This window comes from Heloderma suspectum, chromosome 9 (assembly GCF_057233095.1).
Source record: "Heloderma suspectum isolate Gila_16-S chromosome 9, 16-S_ref, whole genome shotgun sequence".
Lineage (NCBI taxonomy): Eukaryota > Metazoa > Chordata > Lepidosauria > Squamata > Helodermatidae > Heloderma > Heloderma suspectum.
In genome coordinates this window covers 1,562,181-1,583,977 of record NC_139466.1, presented here as the reverse complement: position 1 = coordinate 1,583,977, position 21,797 = coordinate 1,562,181, and the positions used below count along the sequence as shown (strand labels likewise).

The window sequence follows — 21,797 nt, the reverse complement described above, 5'->3', positions numbered from 1 at the left end:
TTGGTCAGAGCAGACAGCGTTCCAGGGAGCGGGGCGGCGCTGATTCTGCCTGCCACTCCCCCTGGCTGCCTCGCCTTCTCCCACTTGCCCTGCCCCCCCCCCCCATGGGGCTGTACCAACTGGCCTTGCCTGCCTGCTCAGGCGACCTGGCCCCGCTGGCCTGGCTTTTGAGCTTGCCCCCTGCCCCAGCAGGGCTGGGGGCACTTCTCTGCTGAGCCTGGCTGGGCAGTAGGAGAACAGCCGTTGGGACCCACGCTCCCTTCCGGCGCAGCAGCTGGCTGCCATTTATCTCCGGCCAGGAGCCCTTATGGCTTTGCCACCGGTCCTCGGGGAGGCAAGACGGAGCATTGCGTAGAAAAGAAGGCAGAGAACGGTTCAAAGATCAAATCCATTTCCAGGTTTATTTTGTAAACATGGTGTCTGAATTCTGGGATTAAATTCAGATTCTTTTGCCTCGAAGCATTCCTCAGTCACAACAGCCCCCTCTCCCACTCCTCCCCACCTCAAGTGGCTGAGTTAGTTGAATGGCTCTTTTCCCTCCCACCGCTGGGATCTGCTCAGCTGGTGTCTCATGGGGGAGGTGTGCCCATCTGCAGGGGCAGAAGTGCTGCTTTTTCCCCAGATTAGCAGCTATCCAACAGGTAAAGCTCTTGATCAGATGGAAGTTAGTGCCTAGTCACTCCTGGCTGTCATGCAGCTGTTAAAGACAGCAGAACCTCTTGCAGAAGGTGGGGCAGCCATACTTCTTGAAGAAGGCGTAGATATTTGTGTCCATAGCCCTCCCTATTGCAAGGGGTGTGATAGAAAAGCGGGGGCGGGGGGGGGCTACAGCCCTTAACTGCTGCCTTTAGGCTTCCAATAGGCTGACAGTGGCGGGAAAGAGGTCGTAAATAAACAGGAGCAGATCAATGAGTCTCCAAAAGAATGAGTCTCCAAAAGAAGCGCCATAAGCTCATTTTAGCCTCTGCCCTGCTTCGTTGTATCTGGCTTTTTAAATTAAAGGGAAAAGCATACCCCCCACCCCATGGTGGGGGGGGCGTGAAATGGGATGGCTAGCCAGGTCAGAGGCCAAAGCAGCAAGGCCAGACAAATGCTGCAGTGGGGCAGACGCTCCCCATGACCCTGGCCCTTGGCCAACAAGGGCTCCCCACGCATCGCTTCCATGAGGGCTAGATGTTTGCTCCTCTTCAGGGGTCCTCCCCTGACCTCCAGGGAAGATGCTGCTGCTCATCCGTTTTAAGGGCATGACTTTGCAGCTCCGCTTTGTGAACTCCAGGCCTGCTCGGGGGGTACAAAGGGGACCTAGCCCTTGCTATTGCTGCCTCTTTGGCTGTTAGCCCCTGGCACCAACTCCTGAGCAAGCCTGCTTCATGAAGGGTGCTGTCTGAACCAGACACCTAGTTTTCCATGGAGAGGGGCAGGGGAGTGGGGCAGACTATATACACCCTTCCCCCCTCCCACACCAGTTTCCCCCTTACGTTCACAATATAAATCAATCACTGGTAAACACAGGGAGACAGATCACGATGGCCACACACACTCTCCTCCCCTAACGGTACGCACAGTACAGAGCATGGAGTGCACCCTTGTCCTGTGTGCACTCGTCTGCATGCACAGGGTGGAAGGTTATTTGCTCCACTTTGCTGCTGTCCGAGTTGTGCTTGGCTACAGCAACAGCTTCTCTTCCGCTGGCAGCTGGTGTTCCGGAATGGGGAGCCTGGAGGGATGTAAGGTGGGATCAGCACGAAGCCAAACGCCACTTGGGCCCATGAACGGTCCAGGGAGCCCAGTCCCTTTGGTGGCCTTGCTCGTAGGCACTGAGCAGGAGAGGAGGGGCAGGACAGGGAGCTCTAGGCCCTGAGGCTGCGGCTGCTCCAGGACTCGGTCATGTGCTGCTTTCCCCCCATGCTTCTCGAAAATGCTCTGCTCCTGCCATCAGTACGCCTGGAGCGGAATTTCAGGGGGAGCGAGGGAGCCCAACGCCAGCTGTTGCAGAAGGGACAAGTGCAGCGGGGTGATTCCCACCGGCAGCCGCTCTGGCCAGGCAGGTGGAAAACGCGCAACACCAGCAAGCGGTCGTCAGAAGCAGCCCTCTGCCCTTCGCCGTCCTCAAGGGAGCCGGTCCCAGTTGAAACATCAGCTGGCGCAAGACGACGCCTTCAGCAGGTGTTCCTGGCCCACCTGTGTTTCTCATGTGGCGCTGGTGACGTGGTCACAAAGCCCGTGGCTTCCCACCCCTGAAGCAAAGCCAACCACAAGCCAGCCAAAGGCACCTGCATTTCACAAGAGCCAGAAGGGCAGAGGCTTCCACAGAGCCAGTCTCTGCAGCCTCGCGGCGGGGGCCAAGCTGGCCTCCCGGCCCACGTGGGGATTTCAAAGTGCACTCGCGCAACACAGGAGAAAAATAAATTAAGCTTCTTATATATATGTGTGTGTGTGTGTGTTTATATATATTACATCTTTAAATAAATATCTCCTCTTTCTTTCCAAACTATTTACATTCTCAGCAAGCTCTACAACAGGCAGGGAGAAAAGATGGATGGATGGATTGTGGCAAAGGCGCCGTCCCCGTACGCACCTCGGGAAGGAGGAGAGAGAAGAAAGCCCTTCTTCCCCTGCTCTCCTGCCCTGCCCGAGAGAGGGCAGAGCACAAGGTCCTCTAGGCAAGGAGGCCTGTGGGCGGGTCATCCAGGAACAGGGTGGAGGAGGAGGAGGGGGAGAGGCCGGCCGTGGCAGCGCCTTCAGGATGGAGGACACAAAACCCAGCCTGCCCAAAGGCGCCTCTGCTGCGGAGGGGCTCCAGCACAGTCACTGCTTTCCAATGGCAATAGCTCCTCATCCCACTATGTAGACGTCTGTTGCCATGGTAGCACCAAAGCATAATAAAGAAAATTAGGACGGGTGGTTTTCGGATGGAATACTTTGTGTTAGTTAATGGACCCTTTTGCGTGTTACGGAATCCTTCTGCCTGATGAAGGATCGGAAAGTTCACGTTTACAGTGGCTCAAAGTCAGTCTCATGAAAAGCGACATCTTACCTATTTCGGACAGGGAAAGGGGGAGAAAAAGATCCTGAAGTATTTCGGATCATTGATATGGCTGCAGGCAAGTGCTTTCATTATTCAGGCTCAATCGCTTCTGAAAAATACTTTTATTAAAAAAAAGTGCAAGATGTCACTCCGTTTGCCCACTTTGTGCCCAACCAAATAGATGGGCACAAATCTTCAGAGGCCAGGGAGGAAAGAGTGCAGGCCACCCTGGGTGCAGAGCAGCCCCCAAGGGCAAAGGGTGCTACTGTCCTTCCTGCGCGTTTGCACCCTCTCCCCACATGCAAACGCCTGTTCCCTTAACAGCCGCCGAACGGGCTACACCGGGAAAAGCCTGTTACAGCTGAAGGTGCTATGCAGCTGTTAAAGGCACAACCGTCTCTCATGGGTTTCCCAGCCACCCCGTGAAGCTGTACCCTACACTGCTGCTGGTTTCCACAGAAACCGGCCACAGGCTTTCACCTTTTTCTCTACAGCTCCATGTATTAAAACTTCAAAAATAAATAAATTAAAACAGAGCAGCCAAGGACTTGGGTCAAGTGGTCCTAAGAGTGGCAAAACATGTCTTGCCTTGGCCCCCACTTGACCTCAAGTAACCACAGTCTCCCTCCATGAAATGGCATCTCCCCTCTTCTACTGCCCCCAGGCTAGTGAAACCATCCAGGCCCAAAGGGAACGGTATTGCATGACACAAATGAGCCATTGCAGGAGGCCACACCAGACACTGATGAGTCTTCCCAGGGATGAGTGGAAATGAACTGCCTGAAGTGAAGCCCAAATTCACATACATGAACCCAAAGCACAGGAACTGCCACAAAGAGATGGAGGAGGAGACCGGAGGGTGAGGGGCAAAAACAGCGAAGCTACAATCTTTGGCAGGCATGGAAATGTAAACTCTTGGCATGGGATGCATGGGAAACTGTCCTTGCATTAAATTCCCAGGGCGCCCTGGTTCAGGCCATGCCCAGCAGTCTAATCAGGTGCAATGAGCTGCCAGTGGCAATGGGTTGTGGTGGTCGAGAGAAAGGGGTCTTGCATGCCAGATGCAGTTTTCCCTTTGGGTCGAGAGGAACTTTCCTAGGGCTGGCTGGTGGTGTCTTTAATGCCCTGGAGAATCCTCTTCAGATGGCCCACTTTTGATATCCCAAGGTCCTGCAAGGGGAGAAGGCGAGAGGAGAAGGTAGTCAGGGGACAACCGCAGAGGGCCACCTTTCGACAGGCCCAGCTGTGTTTTCCTGGCAGCTCAGCAGTTATAGTCCTGGTACAGACACGTCTCCATGTCCACGTTGACCTTGCATCCTGCATGGCTTAGCCCAAAGTGCACTAGAGGGAAATGGGTGCCACTAAAGGGCTGGAGGACACTGCGTGGTTATTTCTCTGTCAGCAGGTGGTGCTCTTGTATCACTGAACTCCGACAGGAGCACTGACCCAGGGGAAGGAATGGCAGCGGTGGGTGCAAGAAAGCCAGCCGGCAGGACCCTCTGATGTGAGGGAAGCCAGGCAAGGAGGGGCAAAGCAAAGGGGTTCGGCCCCAATGATGCAGGTTCCCAATTCCTCCCCCTTGCACGGCAGGGAAAAAGCAGAGTAGGCACACGAGAGACAGCGCCTGCGCAAGCAGCATGGCTTGGCAACGCCATGCACCATGCAAACGCCCCTCCCCTTCATGCAACCGGCAGCCACGCTTTCCCCCCTTTGAGCAGGGAGCCTGGGCCGGACTGGCCAGGGAGCAGGAGCCAGGTGAGTACCTTCAAGTCTCTTCTCTCCAGCAAGATCAGCTCAGAGCCCTGGATGTCGTGGCGCATAAAAATCTCTTTGTATTCCCCTAAATCAAGCGCCTCCAGCCAAGCCGCCACTTCCTCAGGGCCCCAGTTGTCCACTGGCAAAAAGGGAACAATCAAGAGACGGTCAATTCAGGGCCGGGAGGACAAGCAGCAGCACCAAGCAGAAGCCATGCGGGCGGCGGGCGCGAAGAGCTGTAGCCAGCAGGGGTGGCCAGGCTGGGGAGTGCAGGCAGGGCGGGGAGGGGCGGCAGGGCGGGCACCCAGGGCCCCAGAGGTACGTGCAGGCATCCCACGTTGCTTGGCCAAGGAAGCCAGGCCAGCAGCCTCCCCACTGCCCTTCACTGCCAGGACCTGGATGCCCAGACAGCAGCGAGATGGGGGGTTCCCTGAACACAAACTCCCCCCCACGAGGGAGCAGCAGCACTTCCTGTTCCTGCCCTCTAGCCATGGGGAATCACTTCCCATGAAGCACACTAGAAGAGGGCCGGGTCCTCAGAGAGACTGAGGCAGCCTTCCAGATGTCTCGGCCTACAACCCCAGCATTCCTGACCAACCGTCGTGCTGGCTGGGCTGATGGAAGTTGAAGGCCAAAACATCCAGCGGGCACCAGGTTAGGGAAGGCTGATCTAGGGCTTCCTGGCGGGATGAGGTTGGCCCTGTCCCCCCCAGCACCACGCTGCTGCCTGCCATCCACGAGGGCCTCACGGCGCGGCGCGGCGCAACGCAACGCAACACAAGTGTTCGCTCGGGGACCGATTTTCCCCGCAGGTGCCCTGCATCAGCTGGAAGGCCCAGAGGTGCCCCACATTCCCTTGCAACCCTGCAGAGGCTGCAGCTGCACGTGGCCCGACAGCCATGGCCACAGCGTCTGCTGCCACAGAGCCTGGGGCACTGCCGCCAGGTGGTGCTGTGCAGCCTCGGCGAGCGCAGGGAGAAGGGTGGCCCATCTGTAGCTGCACCACCGCCTGCACTTGCGGGTCTTGGCTCTTCCTTCTTATGGGCAGAAGTTTGCATTTGCCCTATTCGTGAGTTACCCAAGCTGCCTACTGTTTTCAGCATAGGTGTTGAACCTGAAGCCCGTGGGCCACTTCTGGCCTGCTGGGCGCCTCAGCTGGCCCTGCCTCCCCTTTCCCCAACTTCCTTGTGAGAGAGGAAGCTGCCCTTGGCAAGTGGCTGTGGGGATCAGAGAGATAATGAGCAGCCGTGCCCTAATTGCTGTGACTGATGGTCCAGAAGGCCGTTTCAATCTGGGGCTCCCCCCCCCTTTATTATCATGCAGAGAAGCCGCAGATGCTCCCAGCCCACTCAGAGGCCTCCCTGTGCAAGGCGGGGCCAGCAGGGCTGCCCTGGGGCAACCCGTACCTGGGGTGACACCGCTGGACCTCTGCTTCTGGAGCTTCTCCTTCTCCTTCCTGGGCTTAGCAAGGTTGATCCGCAACTTCAGGCTGCCCTTGTTGCTGCTCCCGGAGGTCTCCTGGCTCATGCCCTGTGGCGAAGGAGCCAGACAGCTTGGAGAACTGGGCAGCTGGAGGAAGCCTCAGCCATTCTTTGCTCGCTGCCTGCCTCTGACAGGCTTGGCTCCTTCCTTCTAGGGCTGGGCCCCTAGCTCAGTGGTACAGCCCCTGCTTGGCATGCAGAAGGCCCCAGGTTTGATTCCCAGCATCTCCAGGAAGGGCTGGAAGAAATCCTGCCTGAAAACCCAGAGAGCTGCTGCTGCCAGTCAGTGTCAGCAATACTGGGCTAGATGGGCCAGGGCTGTGACTCAGTCTGAGGCAGCTTCCGAGGTTCCTGTGTCATCCCACATAAAAGCAGCGATGGGCAGGTATAGTTTGCCCCTCTCCTCCGTCTGACTCTGCAAACTTCCCAGAGTTGACGAAGCCATCTGGCCTGTTATTCCATTCCCTTCAGCCCTTAAACCCGGCTCCCCCGCCTTCCTCCTTTGAAAGCAGGGCGACATTTCACCACCTCTCGTGACTTTCCCAATGAAACCCTCGTCAGTGGGGAGAAATGCAGCCCCCTCCCTGGCTCGGCATCTCTCCCCGCCCGTCTGCTTGGGAGCAGGGTCCTGCCTCCACGGGGCGCCCACCTCCTCAGCAGAGTTGATGACTGGCGCCATCCAGTGGATATCGGAGAGCTTCTGCAGTTCTCGGCTGACAGCGCACAGGGCGTGCTGAAGACCTTCCTCTTGCTGCGGGGAGTCCAACTGCTGTCAGAGAGATGGATTAGAAATCCCCCCGAAGGCCTGGGGTCCGGGCTGAGTGGTTGCAAAGGAGGTCTGTGGCGGCTTTGGGGAGTCCGGGGAGCCCCCTGTCCTGAGGAAGGGCCGTGGCTCAGTGGCGGAGCCCCTGCCTGGCACGCAGAAGCTCCCAGGCTCCGTCCCCGGCGGCAGCCCCGGGTCGGGTGGGCAAAGACCGCTCCCAAAGCCCCGGAGAGCCACTGCTGCCAGCCAGGGCAGGCCCTGCTGAGCCAGAAGGACCCAGGACTTGGCCCGGCACACAGCTGGGCCTTCCTGTGCAGGACTCGCGGCCAAACGATGCCGGGCGCCATGTCTAAGGGCAAGGGTGCTTTGCCCAGGCCTGCACCACGGTGGGCAGAGCCTGGCAGGCGCGGGGAAGGGACGCTCCCCATCTCCGACCGGGAGTGCGTGCAAAATGAGCTGCTCCCGGCCGAAAAGGCAGGCTGGGGCGACTGCTTTGCTCGCAGAAGCCCCGGGTTCCACCCTCGCTTAAGGGATCAGGCAGCGGTGGGCGGGGGGGGGGGGGCTCTTTCGGCCCAAGGCCCATCATGGGCAGCCAGCGGAAGGCAGCTTCCCATGTTGCAAAACCTGGGCATTCTGGCACTGTGGGGGCACAGCTGTCGGCTGCCCAGGTGGGCAGCTCATGTGGATCATGTGCTCACTCTGAAGACCACTGGTGGCCTGTAGAGTTTTGATGATGCTGAAGCTCAGTGAGAGGAAAGAGAAAAGGAAGCGGGCTGACATCTATCTATGGCACAGGTGTGCAGCCCACAGGACATGTGCGACCCCTTGCAGGGTTCTCCTGTGTGCCCTGCCAATGCTTGCTCTGCCCCCAAAAGCTCTCCCCATATGCCCGCTGCTGCCTCCAATTTTCCCCCACCACAAAACACAGCCATGCCCAGAGGGTCGGAATCGCCTGTCTTCCTGCTCACCACAGAGTGGGCCAGATAGAGGGCCTGTTCGCACGTAACAGTGGCAAGTCTTGGGTTAATTAACCCAGGATTTGCAGGGATGCATGGAGCATGCAAGCCACTTCTAGTTTCCTTAAACAACATACAAATGCCCCATTCTTGGCTTAACTCTGGGTTGTTTAACCCATGAAGAACCCAGAGTGTCTGGGTTCTGACATCACACTAACAACCTATAAATGGGGTGTTCATAGGTTGTTTATTGAAACAAGGAACATCTTGCACACCCCACCCATCCCCGCAAATCATGGGTTAATTCTTCAAGTACTTGAAAGGTTGTCACAGAGAAGAAGGCCAGGATCTCTTCTTGATCATCCCAGAGTGCAGGACACGGAATAATGGGCTCAAGTTACAGGAAGCCAGATTCCGGCTGAACATCAGGAAAAACTTCCTGAGTGTCAGAGCAATACGGCAATGGAACCAATTACCTGGGGAGGTGGTGGGCTCTCCCACACTGGAGGCCTTTAAGACGAGGCTGGACAGCCATTTGTCAGGGATGCTCTGACTTGGATTCCTGCTATTAGCAGGGGGTTGGACTCGATGGCCTTGTAGGCCCCTTCCAACCCTACTATTCTATGATTCTATGAATTAACCACGGTTTGCCACTGTGACGTGCACACCAGGTCAAAGGGTCTTCTTGGCACTCCCCCCGGCACTCTTCTGGCCAGGCCTCTGTGTGTGCACCTGACTGCCCCATTCTCACTCTGCCTGAGAGAGACACAGAAGTGCGTGGAGCAGCAGAAGGGGGCCAGGGGTAGGGATGCGGAAACAGCTGCTTGTGTGTTTCAAGAGCAACAAAAGGAATGAATGGAAGAAGGAACTAATGGAAGATGGATGAATGGGTGTGTGCATGTGTGTGATGGATGGTGTGCGCGCGTGGGGGGGGATGCATGAGAGAAAGAATAGCTGGATGGATGGATGGATGGATGGATGGATGGATGGATGAGGAAGGGCTGGCAAAGAGAGAGTGAGAAAAGGGATGCCCTCATCCACTTTTGGCTCTGACCCCACCCATGGCTGCTATGTGGCCCCTGACTTCAAAAAGGTTGCCCACCCCCAACCTATTGGGAGAGCCATCAGGTTCTCAAGTCCCGACGGAGCACAGATGGGGCCTGGTAAACTAAAGCTCTGCTCCCCTCCCTGACACGTGTCCTCCAGAGGAGCCTAACCCTCCGCCGCAAGCCCCTCCCTCACGTTACTGCAGCCCGTGGCTTCCGTGGGAAAAGCAGAGGAAGCCAAGTCACCCTCCATCCCACCACGGCTCCTGCCTGGGAACAGACTGGCCTTGCCCAGCGGAGCGGAAGGAGAGGGGAAGGGCCACCTGAGCCGCCCTTCATCTGCCGGAAGGGGAACCGGTGCCAGCCTGGCCCTGCACTCACCAATTTGCCTTCCAAAAAAGCTCGGGTTTCGGTGTAAAGGGCCTTCACGCTAACTGACACTTCCACAGCTGTGCTCCTGCTCAGAAACTGAAGAGATCGGGCAGGCGAGAGAGACACACCCAGAGGGGGGAGAAGCCAAGAGAAAACAAGCTGTTAGCAACAATGGCACAAAGCTTGCCTAAGCAGTGGCTGGAACCAGCAAGAGACTGCAGGAGGAGAGGCTGCCGGCCAGCGGCGCTCATGGGGTAGCAGGGCCTCCACTCCCACTCCCACTCCGGCCTCCCGGATCACGACACGGCCCTCGCGGAATGGGACTGTAGCAGCAAGAGGAGGATGCGCCCCGGCAGCGCCTCCAGGGAGGGCTAGGCAGGAATCCTGCCTGAACCCTGGTGGGAGAGCTGCCGCTGCGCCAGCGCTGCCGGCACTGGGCTAGGTGGGCCAAGCGGGGATCGGACTCAGGCTATGGCAGCGTCTGATGGTCTTATGTGCTGGAGGGGGAGGGCGTGCTGCTGGAACTCGCGTGACTCCCGGGCTGGAGGCCAGGGGGCTGTTCCTGAAGCAGGCTTCCTCAGCCAGCTGCCCTTCAGATGTCTGGGCCACAGCTCCCATCAGCAGCCAGCATGGCACTGGGCATGCTGGCTAGGGACGCTGGCAGCTGTAGTCCAGCACAGGCTGCTCTAAACATTCCAGGTTCCTCGGTCATACGAGCGGACCAGCTGCCCTGAAAGACAGCTTGCTCAGCGCAGGCACCCTTCCCCGGCAAGGTACAGCAGAGGCCCTGGCTAGTTGTGTTCGTGGCCTGATGCGCTTGGCTGAAGCATGACAGTGGTGAGCCCACCAGGCCCCATCGGTGCCCCACTGAGCAGAGTCTGTAAGGAGGGCTGTAGCTCATTGGCCAAGCCCCACTCTGCGTGCCAAAGGTCCCAAGTTCAATCCCTGGCAGCATCTCCAGGTAGGGAAGGGAAAAGTCCTGCTTGAAACCCCAGAGAGCTGCTGCTGCCAGCAGAAGGCAGCTCCCTGGGCATGCACAGCCTGCAGCACGCCAGCTCCCCGAAAGCTACCCACTCAGGGCCACCGGTGCATGATAAGGAATGCCTGCCACCCCTGCAGAGATCCTCCTGGCTGAGCTCCCACTGCCCAGGACATCATCCAACAGCGAAGGAGCACAGAGATGCTTCCTCACAACATGGACGCCCCGAGGTTCCGCTCCATCAGCCATCCCTGAACCCCGACCCTGGAAGCCGTCCCAAGACGGCGCCGCCTCTCACCTCCAGGCCGCCACTGCTGCTCTTGCCAGGCAGGGCCTCGCTCAGCGCCAGGGAGCTGCCGTTCACGGCGTGTGCCAGCTCCTGTTCGATGGCTCTGTGTGTCTTGGCAGCCTCACGGATCCTGCAGTGGAGCAGCGGACGGGCCCGTCAAGTCCCCTGCAACCTGACTGCCGCAGTGCAGTGAGCTTTCTGGCAGCTGGCCACTTTGCCCCTCTGCTGAACAAGCGACTTCTCCACTGAGCCATCCCCGATGGCTGCAGGGCAGAAGGCTCCGCTGCAACACTGCCCCTCCGTGCCCAGCAAGACCACAGATGAACAGAAACCGGACGTCCCGTCCGTTGGCGCCTGCTGGCTCGTGCCTTGCCACGGGGAGCGTCCCCTGGCCTGCTTTCCCCCCAGCTGCCACGAGGGGGCACTGCTGGCCAGGCACCTGAGCAGGGCTGCGGCGCAGGGGGCCCGGGAGCCCTGCTGGGGCGCTTCCGCAGGCAGCCTTGGTGGCCTCTCAAGCCCCTCCACGGGGGGGGGGGCACCGTTGGCACCTGCCAATGAGGGTTTCCGTGGCTTGGGCCAGCTGCTGCATCTGGCTGTACTCTTCGTCCGTCAAGTACTCCATGGACTGCTGGGAGCTGAGGCGGGGGCGGGATGTGGCTCGGTAGCCTTCCCCCTTCTGCTTGTCCTCCCACGATTTCAGGGTGCTCTCAAAAGCCTGCAAGGACACATGGTGGCTGTGACTGTCTCCCCCAGGAGCAGGCACAGCAACAGCCAGGGGGCTCACCTCTGCACCTCCAGCAATACTCACCTCCAAGAAACTGAAGGCATGAACACAGGAGAGAGCCCACTCCTCCCCCAGGGCTCTTCTGGGGCACAGCACAGAAGATTGGTGAGAGGCTCACAGGAGAGCACCAGTCCACTGATTCGCACCAACATTGATTCGCACCATCTGAAAGCCTATGATGCCCAGCTCAATTTTCCTAAGTTGCTTGTGGAGCCTCTCTTCCCCCATTCACTCTTTGCACACTGACCTCAGAGCAGCTGAGCCGATGGCAGCCAAAGAGGCCATGATGGTTCTGTTTGTAACCCCCCACCCCTGCTACCGGGGGCTGCTGCCAGTCTGCAAACATGCTAATGCTAGCAATCCTCCATAAACAACTCAGCTGAAAACAGGCTTTCATGCTATGGAAGAAACCCCCAGGTTAGCAGGTCGTGGGTCTCACCCGGTCTCTTGTCAGCATCTGAGCGCGGTTCTTGTGCTGGATTTTGATCATGCCTGGGGGCTGGATCCAGGCTTCCCCATCCACCTGCACCGGGACTCCTTCATCTCCCCGAATCGTGATCTTTACCATCCGGCACTGGTGGGCAGACCCAATGGGGTGATGAAAGACATCCAGAAACAAACAGAACTCAACCCTTCCTTAGCTTCAGCCCATCTGAGTTGAAACGGGTCCCCATCTCATGGACAGATTTTGGGAGGCTCAAGCCAGGCAGGCAAAATTTGGGCCCTGCCCTTACCTGGGCGATACGGTGATGCTGCAAATTGATGACCCGTGACACCGCCATCTGGATGCTGCCAAAGACGGCAACCACCTCGAGCTTCTTGTCATCAAATGAGGGAGCCCCAAAATTCTGGAAGGGAAAAGGCACAGACTTACACATGTCTCAAGCGGAGATCTGGAAGGGCTTCCCTAAGTCGTGCGTATGTGAGTTCTCCCTCTGTGTTGAGAGATTTCCCCCATCCACCCACCCACCCACCCACCCACCCACCCATCCATCCATCCATCCATCCATCCATTTCACTTCTATACCATCCAATAGCCGAAGCTCTCTGGGCGGTTCACGAAAATTAAACCCCAAAAGTGCAGGATAAAACAATATAAAATATAAAAGCTTAAAACCACAATATAACAATGCAAGCAGAATAAAACCTAGCAGCAATGCATATATTTGAAATTCAGATTTAAAACACCAAAGCTAAAAGACTAGGAAGCTAAAATACTAAAATGCTTTAACAGTCCCACTAAGGAAGTCAGAAGAGACAGGGCCAAAGCCCACTCATGGGGTTCCAATCCTCCCCTGCCCCCACCAGACAAATGAAAGGGAGGTGTGGTGCATAAGAAAAGGGAGTCCCATTGCCCTTAAGCAGCAGCAGAAGGAGCAAGAAAAAAAGAGAGGGTGCAGTGACTCGGGCCAAAGGAAGCCCCAGGCAAACTCACATTATCCTCCTTGGTGCCTCCCCAAAAGTTGATGCCTCCTGCGTAGCTCGGAATGTTGAGCACAGCAATGCCCTGCAGGCTGGGCAAGGAAATGGGCACCCCATCACACTGGAAGGAAGCAAGAGAGGGAGCTTAGGGCACCCGCAGCCAGGGCATCTCCCTCCCAGAGCCCCCAAGCTGGCACCACAAAGGCCTTGGCTGCAAGGGTAGACACACTCACGCCTGACATATTCTCGTGGCACAGCACACAACTTTTTGAGAGGCAGAGAGAGCGAGGACTGACCCAAGCGCCACACTGCCGAGGCCACCTCTGGTGGCCCAGGCACTCTCAGAGATTCCCCAAATCATGCAGAGGCTCCTTGTCTCTTATCCTGCTAGCTTACTTTTAAGAAAGAAAGAAATTTGTACGCTTGGGCAATGGAGCTGCACTGCTTTAGATCAAGAGAGATCCGGTGCTTGTGACTCATCCCTCATTCCCTCTGCCCAAAGGCTTTTGCTAGCAGCTACCTCAAGCTGGACCCGTTGCTCCAGGTTCTTGTAGGTCCTCTGGAGCAGCTCCTTCGTTCCCAGAACTCCATACCACATCATGTTCTTTGTGCGGCTGCTGCAAAGAGGACAGAGGGAGAGACACTCACAGCTCCTCTTCCTCCCAGAGCAACGCAGCACCTGTTTCCAACCACATCCAAGGTGCACAGGCCATGCGCAGCGTGTGCACCATTAGCCTGTGTGGTCCTTCCTGGATATTATTCTGCAGAACGGACCAGACTGAGGACCAGTCTGTTGGACGCAACCTACTCCTGGCCGGCCCTTCTTCGTCCCAACCACGGTTTTGCACCCTCCCACCGTGGAGCAGCCGGATAATCGCCTCTCCTTGAGACCAAAACAATCAGCCGTCTCCTTCATGCCTTATTAGAGCCTTTCGATGGCATGCAATTAAGGATAATTAAGTAGCACGATTAGGCTCTCTCCCAGAGCTCCCAAAGACTCGTGGAGCCTACAGCTCCGTTTCTGGTGCGCGCTTGTTCCAGATTGCTATCCAGGCACAGCTCCTGCTGCGATGGCCCTGGGTGGCCTGATCAGGCACTGGAGCAGGACTCCCTGGCTCCCTGAGGGCACCCTTGGGAGGCTCACTTAATGAGCACTTGCAGAGCCCTTAAATGAAGGGCATTGCGGAGAGGCGGAACTGCCGCATCCATCCCTAGCTGTGTGCTGGAGCGTCAGAACGCACAAGGCTCCGTTGGACCAGGCCAACTCTGAAGCAGCAGTGGGTCAGCTCAGCCCCAGAGGCTGCATCCTACTCACCTGAGGTCCCAGTCTGGCCCTCCAGGTTTCCCAAGGTGGCCCCTGCCCCCCTGGCCCAGCATCTGTGCAGTTCCTCCCCCCATGCTAAAAGGTTGAAATGCCTCTCCCAAGGCTGAGTTACTGGCAGAGTGTTAAGCTAAAACATGCCAGTATTTTTTGCATTTTTGCCTTTGGCTCCACCCCCCGCTGGAACGCAGCCTCTGAGAGCGTCTCCGAAATGGAGTGCAGACCTTGGCCTCGACACCCTTGCTGTGAAAGCACAGGCTCTGCACCAAGATTTTGCATCTGAAGATGAGCGGGGAAAGTGTGAGCAGCTCCACCTTCTCTGCTTGTTGTGCCCTGACACATTTGCGTGCTGGAAGGTTGCCACAGTAGTTCCTCCCCACCGGTCAGGGAACACGAGACCTTGTCCCACTTGCCCATTCTGACTGGAGACTCCACCCATGCCCATGCCCGAAGGCAGGGGCCTCCATCTGCAGTGCACATCAACAGCGAGCATAACCCACTCCATCCGGAGCCGGTGCCACAAGAAGAGAACAGGAGTCCTTGGGCCAGACGTACTGCAAAAACCACCGACATTCTGGGTCAGTGGAAATTTTGCAGTGCTGCAGAGGAAATGGTTGCAAAGGGGAAGAAGTTTCTTAATCAGTTTGCGAATGTGATTATGTTGTGTGTGAACGTGGGAGGATGGGAGATCACACCAAATGGCTTTTAAGTGGCATTTCTGTTTTTCCTGCTGCCATCACTGCCAAGGTGTGTGCCAGCTGGTGCTTCTGGCCTCGATGGAAGCCAGGACGAGCAGCCTCATGAACTAGCAGTGTGCAGTGCACCTCTGTGCCACAAGCCTTGGTCCTCCGTTTTTGTGCAGGTGGTGAGGAATTTGTCACATACCTGCATTTTTTGGGATGTTCATCCCTCTTGTTGTTGAATTCCAGAGAGATCTTCGCATCCAGGCCGATGCCAAAATAATTGTTCATGACGCATCTTTCGGAGAATTGTCTGAAACCAGCAGATGGAGGGAAAGGAAATCGTTCAGAAGCAACCAATGAAGCAGAACCAGCAAAATGCTGTCAGAATACAAAATGCCTGTCTTGTTATCTCAAACACCCTCCAAGCACCACAAAAAGCTAGCAAATGGCTTTTGAACACCAGTTCCAGGGGCAGGGTATGGCGGAAGAGTGCTTTTGGCTGGATGACAGTAGAGTCATGCCCACATCTGATTGGTTGCGGGTGGTGCCATTTCTAGGTCTCCAAAGGCACGCTAAAATTACCTGCAGCGCTGACTGGTTTCCATATCCATGTGTACCCATCCCATTGCAGGATGGCAATGGAACACGCCAGGCACTTCAAGGTTGCTAGAACTGGGCGAAAACCATTGAAGGCCTCCTACCCCAGCTGAGGACCATCTGTTACAAGAGTCCAGCCAGAAGGGAGACTGGCCAGTCATGCGCTCCTGACCACATGAGGTGCAGAGCTGAAGTGTCCCAGGCCTGCTCTGCCTCCCACATGCTCCAAGGGGTTCTCCAACTTGTGCAAACATCGCAAGCTGATTGTGACCCATGTGGAGCAGTTTAAGAGGCAAACCAAACAGAATGGGATAAAACAGGATTCCTTTGGCTGGGCAACTTCACTCCCTAAAATTACTACTAATAATGTCCTGCTCCAGGAGATCCATTCTGGCCCCTTCTTGGTGAGTTTTTCACCTCCTTCTTAAGACCTACACATTCTAGTAAGCATTTATTTAACTGATTGGTCTTACCTAAGTTTTATCTGCCTTCCTGTCTGTGTTTTAGCCTTGATTTAATTGTGTGAGCATCCGTTTTAATGTGTTCATTTTTATTTGCATTCACTGTTCTTTTAGATTTACATTGTTTGCTGCCTTGGGCAACTATGAGATGGAAAGGCAGGACAGATATTTGCTTAAAAAAGATTAATAATATTAATCACCAATCATCAATAATTAATTAATGATTATTAATAAGAAGTCCTATAAGCATGTTCATAGAGTTCCTTTTAATCTACCATTTGTATGGCTCCTCTGGCGTGTGAAAGAACTTCACCACTCTTGCGCCACCTCCCGCCCCAGCCCCGTGAAGTGCATCGCCCCCTCCCCCCTTTTCCAAGTGGCCATGGCAGAGGCAGGTCACACCCAGAGAGGCCAAGGCACTGTGCAGACTCACACGGCTCCTGGGTCCTCTGTAAAGTGGACTGTGCTGAAGCTCTCGGATCTGTCCAGGATGATGGAGGACGTGGTGGAGATGACCGTGTCCCGACGGGACTCTAGGGGGGGAAGCCGGATAGCTGTCAAGTCTCGAGACACCCAGCTGCAGGTCCCGCTCCCCACAAGCCACACGGGCACCAGCCACACTCTGCCACAGTAGCTGAGGAGAGGTAACCAGGGAAGGGGCCCCCATTTGCACAGCAAAGCCGTCATCCACATCTCTGAAAGCACCATGTTGTCATCCTGCCATTTCTCCAAAGTGTTCGAACGGAGCACCCAGATACGGGCCCATCCAGGCACTGGCTGGCAGCAGATCAGCTCTGATCCAGAGGAAGTAGGCGCCTCACTAGGCCATTCCTGGGGCTGTCAAACTGATGCCACAGTGTGACTGCGACAGCAGCGCCTACTTGGTCCTCAGGTCCCGGGGCAGAAAAGGACCCAAGGAAGATACTGGGCCAAAGGACATGTCGGCAAGGGGCTGACTTCAGGTGATGCTGGAGGAGACCCTGGAAACCCAAAACTTTGCTAAAAGTGATGCCCAGAGCGTGTCCCCCCGGCTGTTCCACTGTGGATCGGCAACGGGGGGACGGGATGACAAGACCGCCGCATCTGGTATTGCACTGGTGGCCGACACTGACAGTCACCAAGACCCCCCAGGGAGGCTTCCCTCCCACGGAGACATCGCCCCAAAGCCTGCCTGCCTGCTCTGTGGCTGCCCACTCCTCCCCCATCAGCCCCGGAGGCCTCTCTGGCACTTTCCCCTCCTCTCCCCTGACCCCCAGAGCCACGCTAGCGGCAGCCTTACTAAGCTTTTCCGTCTCCTTGTTAAAGTCCTCGTTGCTGTCCTTCTTGCTGGCCAGAGACAGACTCCGGTAGGCCTGGGTCTGTTTGTTCTGCTCATCCACAGCTGTATGGAAGGAGGCAGCGAACAGGCAAGGGATTTATTTTTGCAAAGTGTATACTCTGCCTTGCAATTGCAGTGGACTTCAGGGTAGCTGACACCATCCATAGATAAAACTTTTTTTAAAAAAAATCGAGACTGAAACTACTGATGCCTACAATAAAAACTTGAAGGCAACAGTTAAAACCAACAGCCGACTAAAACCCCAGAAGTAGCATTAACAGCCTGGCCAAATCCGGTGGGCTTGGTGTGATACATGTGGCTCAGCAAGGCAGGCACCAGGCAAGCCACTCAGAATCCGGTGCCACAGCAGAGGAGGCCCCCTCCCAGGTCACCTCCGCCCAACGTCCAACAGCAGGGCCTCCACCAGCACTCTCAACTGCGGGCTTCTCCAGGCTATTACTTCCAGGCCGGGGGTGGGGGCAGGGCCCCTGGCTCAGCGGCAGAGCCCCCACGTTGCGCACAGAAGGTCCCCAGTCAACCCCAGGCAGCATCTCCAGGCAGGGCTGGGAAAACTCCTGCCTGGAGCCCTGAGGGCCACGGCAGCCAGTCAGTGTCGACAGCATTGGGCTAGAGGGACCCAGGCCCTGGCCCCACAGAGGGCAGCTGCCAAGGGTCCTGCGGGAGCCTGGCTGGTCACCTTTCTCGGCCTGCTCAATGATCTGCCGCAGAGCCTTCTTCAGGCTGTTGGCTCTCAGCATGAGCTGCTCCTTGGACTTGAAGATCCGGGGCACTGAGTTGGGGTGGGAAGGTCCCTCTTGTCTGCCCTCCGGGGCGTCGGGGCTGGGCAAGGCGGCCAGAGAGGAGCCTTCAGGGACCACAATGGCCTGCGACTCGGCACTGAGCTCACGAACCAGCGAGTCCAGTTTCTCGTTCAGCATGGCGCACTGGGAGGAGAGAGGGAGGAAGGGAGGGAGGAAGGGAGGGAGGGCCAGCGTGAGGGCGCGAGCGAGGCTGGGGCATGCCGGAGAGACCTTATTCCAGCAATCCATGGCCTTTGAGGTTAGGAACAAATAAGGGGTCACAAGCGCCCTCCTCGAGAGGCCACCCTGGCCCCACATGCTGCAGCTCGAGAGCATCAGAGACTCTACTCTTGTGCCCAGAAGGGAACCATCGCCCCCTCTGCAGCCCTGCCGTCGGCCCGGAACGCTGGCCGCACCATCAGCGGAGCTGTGCTCCCACTCGCCTTCCGAGCCATGGTGTCAGCCTCCTGCTTGTTGTCGGCTGTCCGCTCGTAGGCTTTGCCAACGTCAGCCACAAAGTCATTCACCGTCCCGCACAGGAACCTGAGAGGGAGGGAAGTTGAAGGAGCATCTTCTGACCCATCCCTCCACAGCCCACTGAAACCACCCCCTCGTTCTTTCCACAAACACGTGCAACGTGCAGGCCTGGAAAGCCCCTCCAGCTGCGAGAGATTGGAGCCCAGCCACACGCCACCACAAGAGCCACAGAAGCACCAACGTTTCCATCCATCCTGATGTCCCAGGCTTAAAAAGGGAGCTGGCAGCCACCAACACGCACATTCACAACGCTCTCCACCCGCTCCCTGTCATGTCATATATCTATATCTAGTCTTTCTTTACATTTTTTAACGTCAACAACATCTATATCACACTTATTTCTAGTGCAAATATTCTATCATGTATTAATTTTTATCTCTTTCTGCATATAGTTTTAATTGTTGGAAACTGCCCACAATGGGATCTTAAACATACAATTTACATTCCACCCCTTAGTCGGGGGGTGGAATAATCTTAATCTGTGAGATAGCCCAGAAGTGAAAAGCAGATGAAGTCCCATCTGTTCCAACAGGGAGGAGAATGGACGGGCCATCAAGGAGTTCTGCAACAAGGCCGAGAACACAGTAGGCTGCGGCTGTCCGTCTTCCAAAGCTGCCCATATATCAGCTACTTGCAAAAGGCTGCGGAGCTAACTGCAACCTACTCACACCTGCATCTACAAGACGCTTGAACAACCTTTCCAGGGTCTGAACTAAGTCACTAATATGCCCATTTTAGAGATGAGACACCGAGGCTGAGCAATCACAGAATCATAGAATAGCAGGGTTGGAAGGGGCCTACAAGGCCATCGAGTCCAACCCCCTGCTCAATGCAGGAATCCAAGTCAGAGCATCCCTGACAGATGGCTGTCCAGCCTCGTCTTGAAGGCCTCCAGTGTGGGAGAGCCCACCGCCTCCCTAGGGAATTGGTTCCATTGTCGTATTGCTCTTACAGTCAGGAAGTTCTTACAGTCAGGATCTGCCCACAGGACAACTGCCCAGAGTTTGTGAACCACCCAGACAGCTTTGGCTATTGGGCGGTATAGAAATGAAATGAATAAATAATGACAAGTCCATGGCACAGTGAGGCTCAAATCCAGGTCTCCCAGAGCCGAGGCCGGTAGTTTGCCTGTCATGCCACACTGACAGCCCACGTGCTGGAATGTTCTCCCCTGCACCTAAGGATGCTGTTGAGTTCCTTCACCAAGGGTATTTTTATGCACGCACCAATGCACAAAGATATAGCCAGAGCCCCTTACTTTGCTGAGGAAATCACCACTGAGTGCTTGTCGGACTCCAGGATCTTTGCCAAATGGAAGGCCACCGAGTCAGCATAGTGGGAAATCTGAGCCTACAGAGAGGTGACAAAGGTACAGTGACGGCATCCGAGCAGCAGGCCACAGGCCCAGTGCACGCGCTGTGCTGCTCCCCGCTCCGCCAAAGGAAGAAAACCAGAGCAGCAGACACATTCCCTGCACCCTTGGCACCTTCCACGTTCCTCTGCTGCTCAGAGTTGGCCTTGTGGGTGACCGAACGTCATCCTCACCTGTAGGCTGGAATCCTCGTTCTCCTCTTCTTTTATGGCTGGCGGAGACTGCTTGGGGGCCTCATAGGTCAGAACACTCCACCTGCAGGGGAAGACAAGATGTCAAGGGGACACACCACTCAGACACGGACGCTGCCCGAACGTGCACAGGGATGAGGACGCCACACCGCATGGCCAGCCTGCCCCGGCCCCTGGGGAAGGGTGCCCAGCAGCTCCGAGGCAGGTGCAAGTCCTCCACTGAGGCCTTTCAGGCCTGCAGAGCTGAAACGGGGCTCTTGCACCCCCCCTGCAAAGCTCTGGCCTCCGTGTAGGAAAGGGGGAGATGAAATCCCCGGAGGTGGACTGTCTCCCCGTCACCTACGAGGGGGCTGTGCAGCTTCTCAGACTTGTCAGCATGGGAGCAGGCGGCTGGAGGCGCCTCCCAGCCACCAGCACGAGGTCCGTTCTTGACCTGGCCAGGCCTGGCGGCAGCTTCAGCATGGCACTCACCTGTCCAGCATTTTGGTGGTGGCTCGCTCCAGCTTCTCCAGGACCTGCAGCAACTGCGTGTCATCGTCGCAGAGGCTGCCCCAGCCCAGCACCCGGGCGAGGTCATTCCCAGTCCCCAGTGGCAGGACCCCAAGCTGGCACTGCCAGGAACAAGAGGGGGCGGTCAGCACGTTGGGCACAGCTAGAGCTCGGTGGAAACTGCCACACTCCATCGAGATCCATGAAATGCAGCCTCCCCATCCTTGTACCGTACTCATGGCCACACCATTGCCCTAGCCTTGCCCCCACTCTTCCGCCACCACCCCAACCCACCGCCACCACCACACTCCGGGTCTCAGTGCTGCACAAAAGCAGCACAGACTCCTTGGGAACCAAAGGACCAGGAGATTACGGCGACCAAGTCTGCTGCTGCAAAAACAACAGAGCCTTGCGGCACCTTAAAGGCTAACAAATTTATCATGGCATAAGCCTTCATGGACTGTGATGAAGCGGACTCTGTTGTTATGGCAACCTGGTGTCATGCATGGATTCTTTATTCCTCTTCCCTACTTCCTGAGTGTGTGCCAGAGGGTATGAGAGAGAGAGAGAGAGAGAGAGAGAGAAGGGAGAACAGTCTGAAAATGGAGGCAAAGTTTCACTCAACCTTACAACCTGCTCAAATCACATGATGGATTCCCCCCTGAGCATGGAATTCAGGGTTCCCCATTCTGGCCTTCGGGACCTTCTCACCCTTGTACTGCTGGCCAGGGCGGCGTGTGGGGCTGCCACCACCCAATTCCAGCCCGAAAAGGGGCAAAGAATACGCTTGGGGAGGGGAGAGGAACAGAAAGGGCTGATACCCACCTGCTTGTGCAAGCCCAGCGAGTCAATTTCGGAGAGTACCCACCCCACACTGCCATCGCCCCCGCACACCAAGATCCGAAAAGTGGAGAACTTCTGGAAGAGCCGCAGCCTGGTGGGAAGACAAAGGGCAGGCTGGGCAGGAGAGACAGGAGCATCTGCGGAGGGCTGCTGCTTGGACGCTACTTCCGGTTGTGCATCATCACGGCACAGGGCATGGGTGTGGCACGTGGAGTGCTCTCGGCACACAGATGTCCTGCAGATCTGAAGCTGTGAGAGGAGGCCCTCTGGTGGGAGCCCCCCCGCTAAGGCAGATCCACTGCATCCAGCC

At 56.6% G+C, this 21,797-nt stretch overlaps 1 protein-coding gene across 1 annotated transcript in view; it reads right to left on the bottom strand.

Moving 5' to 3' along the window:
- Positions 1 to 383: 383 nt before the first annotated feature.
- Positions 384 to 21,797, bottom strand: part of LOC146338302 (diacylglycerol kinase delta-like) — a 54,465-nt gene continuing 33,051 nt past the window's right edge. Inside the window, exons 10-29 of the mRNA XM_084813408.1 lie at positions 21,470 to 21,578; positions 20,627 to 20,766; positions 20,138 to 20,219; positions 19,851 to 19,942; positions 18,499 to 18,598; positions 17,953 to 18,199; positions 17,217 to 17,318; positions 16,371 to 16,470; positions 15,082 to 15,189; positions 13,396 to 13,492; positions 12,889 to 12,996; positions 12,188 to 12,301; positions 11,893 to 12,027; positions 11,218 to 11,384; positions 10,679 to 10,799; positions 9,411 to 9,497; positions 6,914 to 7,033; positions 6,190 to 6,313; positions 4,792 to 4,922; positions 384 to 4,198 (exon numbers count right to left, since the gene is read on the bottom strand). Coding sequence (XP_084669534.1) covers positions 4,124 to 4,198; positions 4,792 to 4,922; positions 6,190 to 6,313; positions 6,914 to 7,033; positions 9,411 to 9,497; positions 10,679 to 10,799; positions 11,218 to 11,384; positions 11,893 to 12,027; positions 12,188 to 12,301; positions 12,889 to 12,996; positions 13,396 to 13,492; positions 15,082 to 15,189; positions 16,371 to 16,470; positions 17,217 to 17,318; positions 17,953 to 18,199; positions 18,499 to 18,598; positions 19,851 to 19,942; positions 20,138 to 20,219; positions 20,627 to 20,766; positions 21,470 to 21,578 — 2,359 coding nt within the window. The 3' untranslated portion in view covers positions 384 to 4,123. The remainder of the gene's footprint in view (positions 4,199 to 4,791; positions 4,923 to 6,189; positions 6,314 to 6,913; positions 7,034 to 9,410; positions 9,498 to 10,678; positions 10,800 to 11,217; positions 11,385 to 11,892; positions 12,028 to 12,187; positions 12,302 to 12,888; positions 12,997 to 13,395; positions 13,493 to 15,081; positions 15,190 to 16,370; positions 16,471 to 17,216; positions 17,319 to 17,952; positions 18,200 to 18,498; positions 18,599 to 19,850; positions 19,943 to 20,137; positions 20,220 to 20,626; positions 20,767 to 21,469; positions 21,579 to 21,797) is intronic.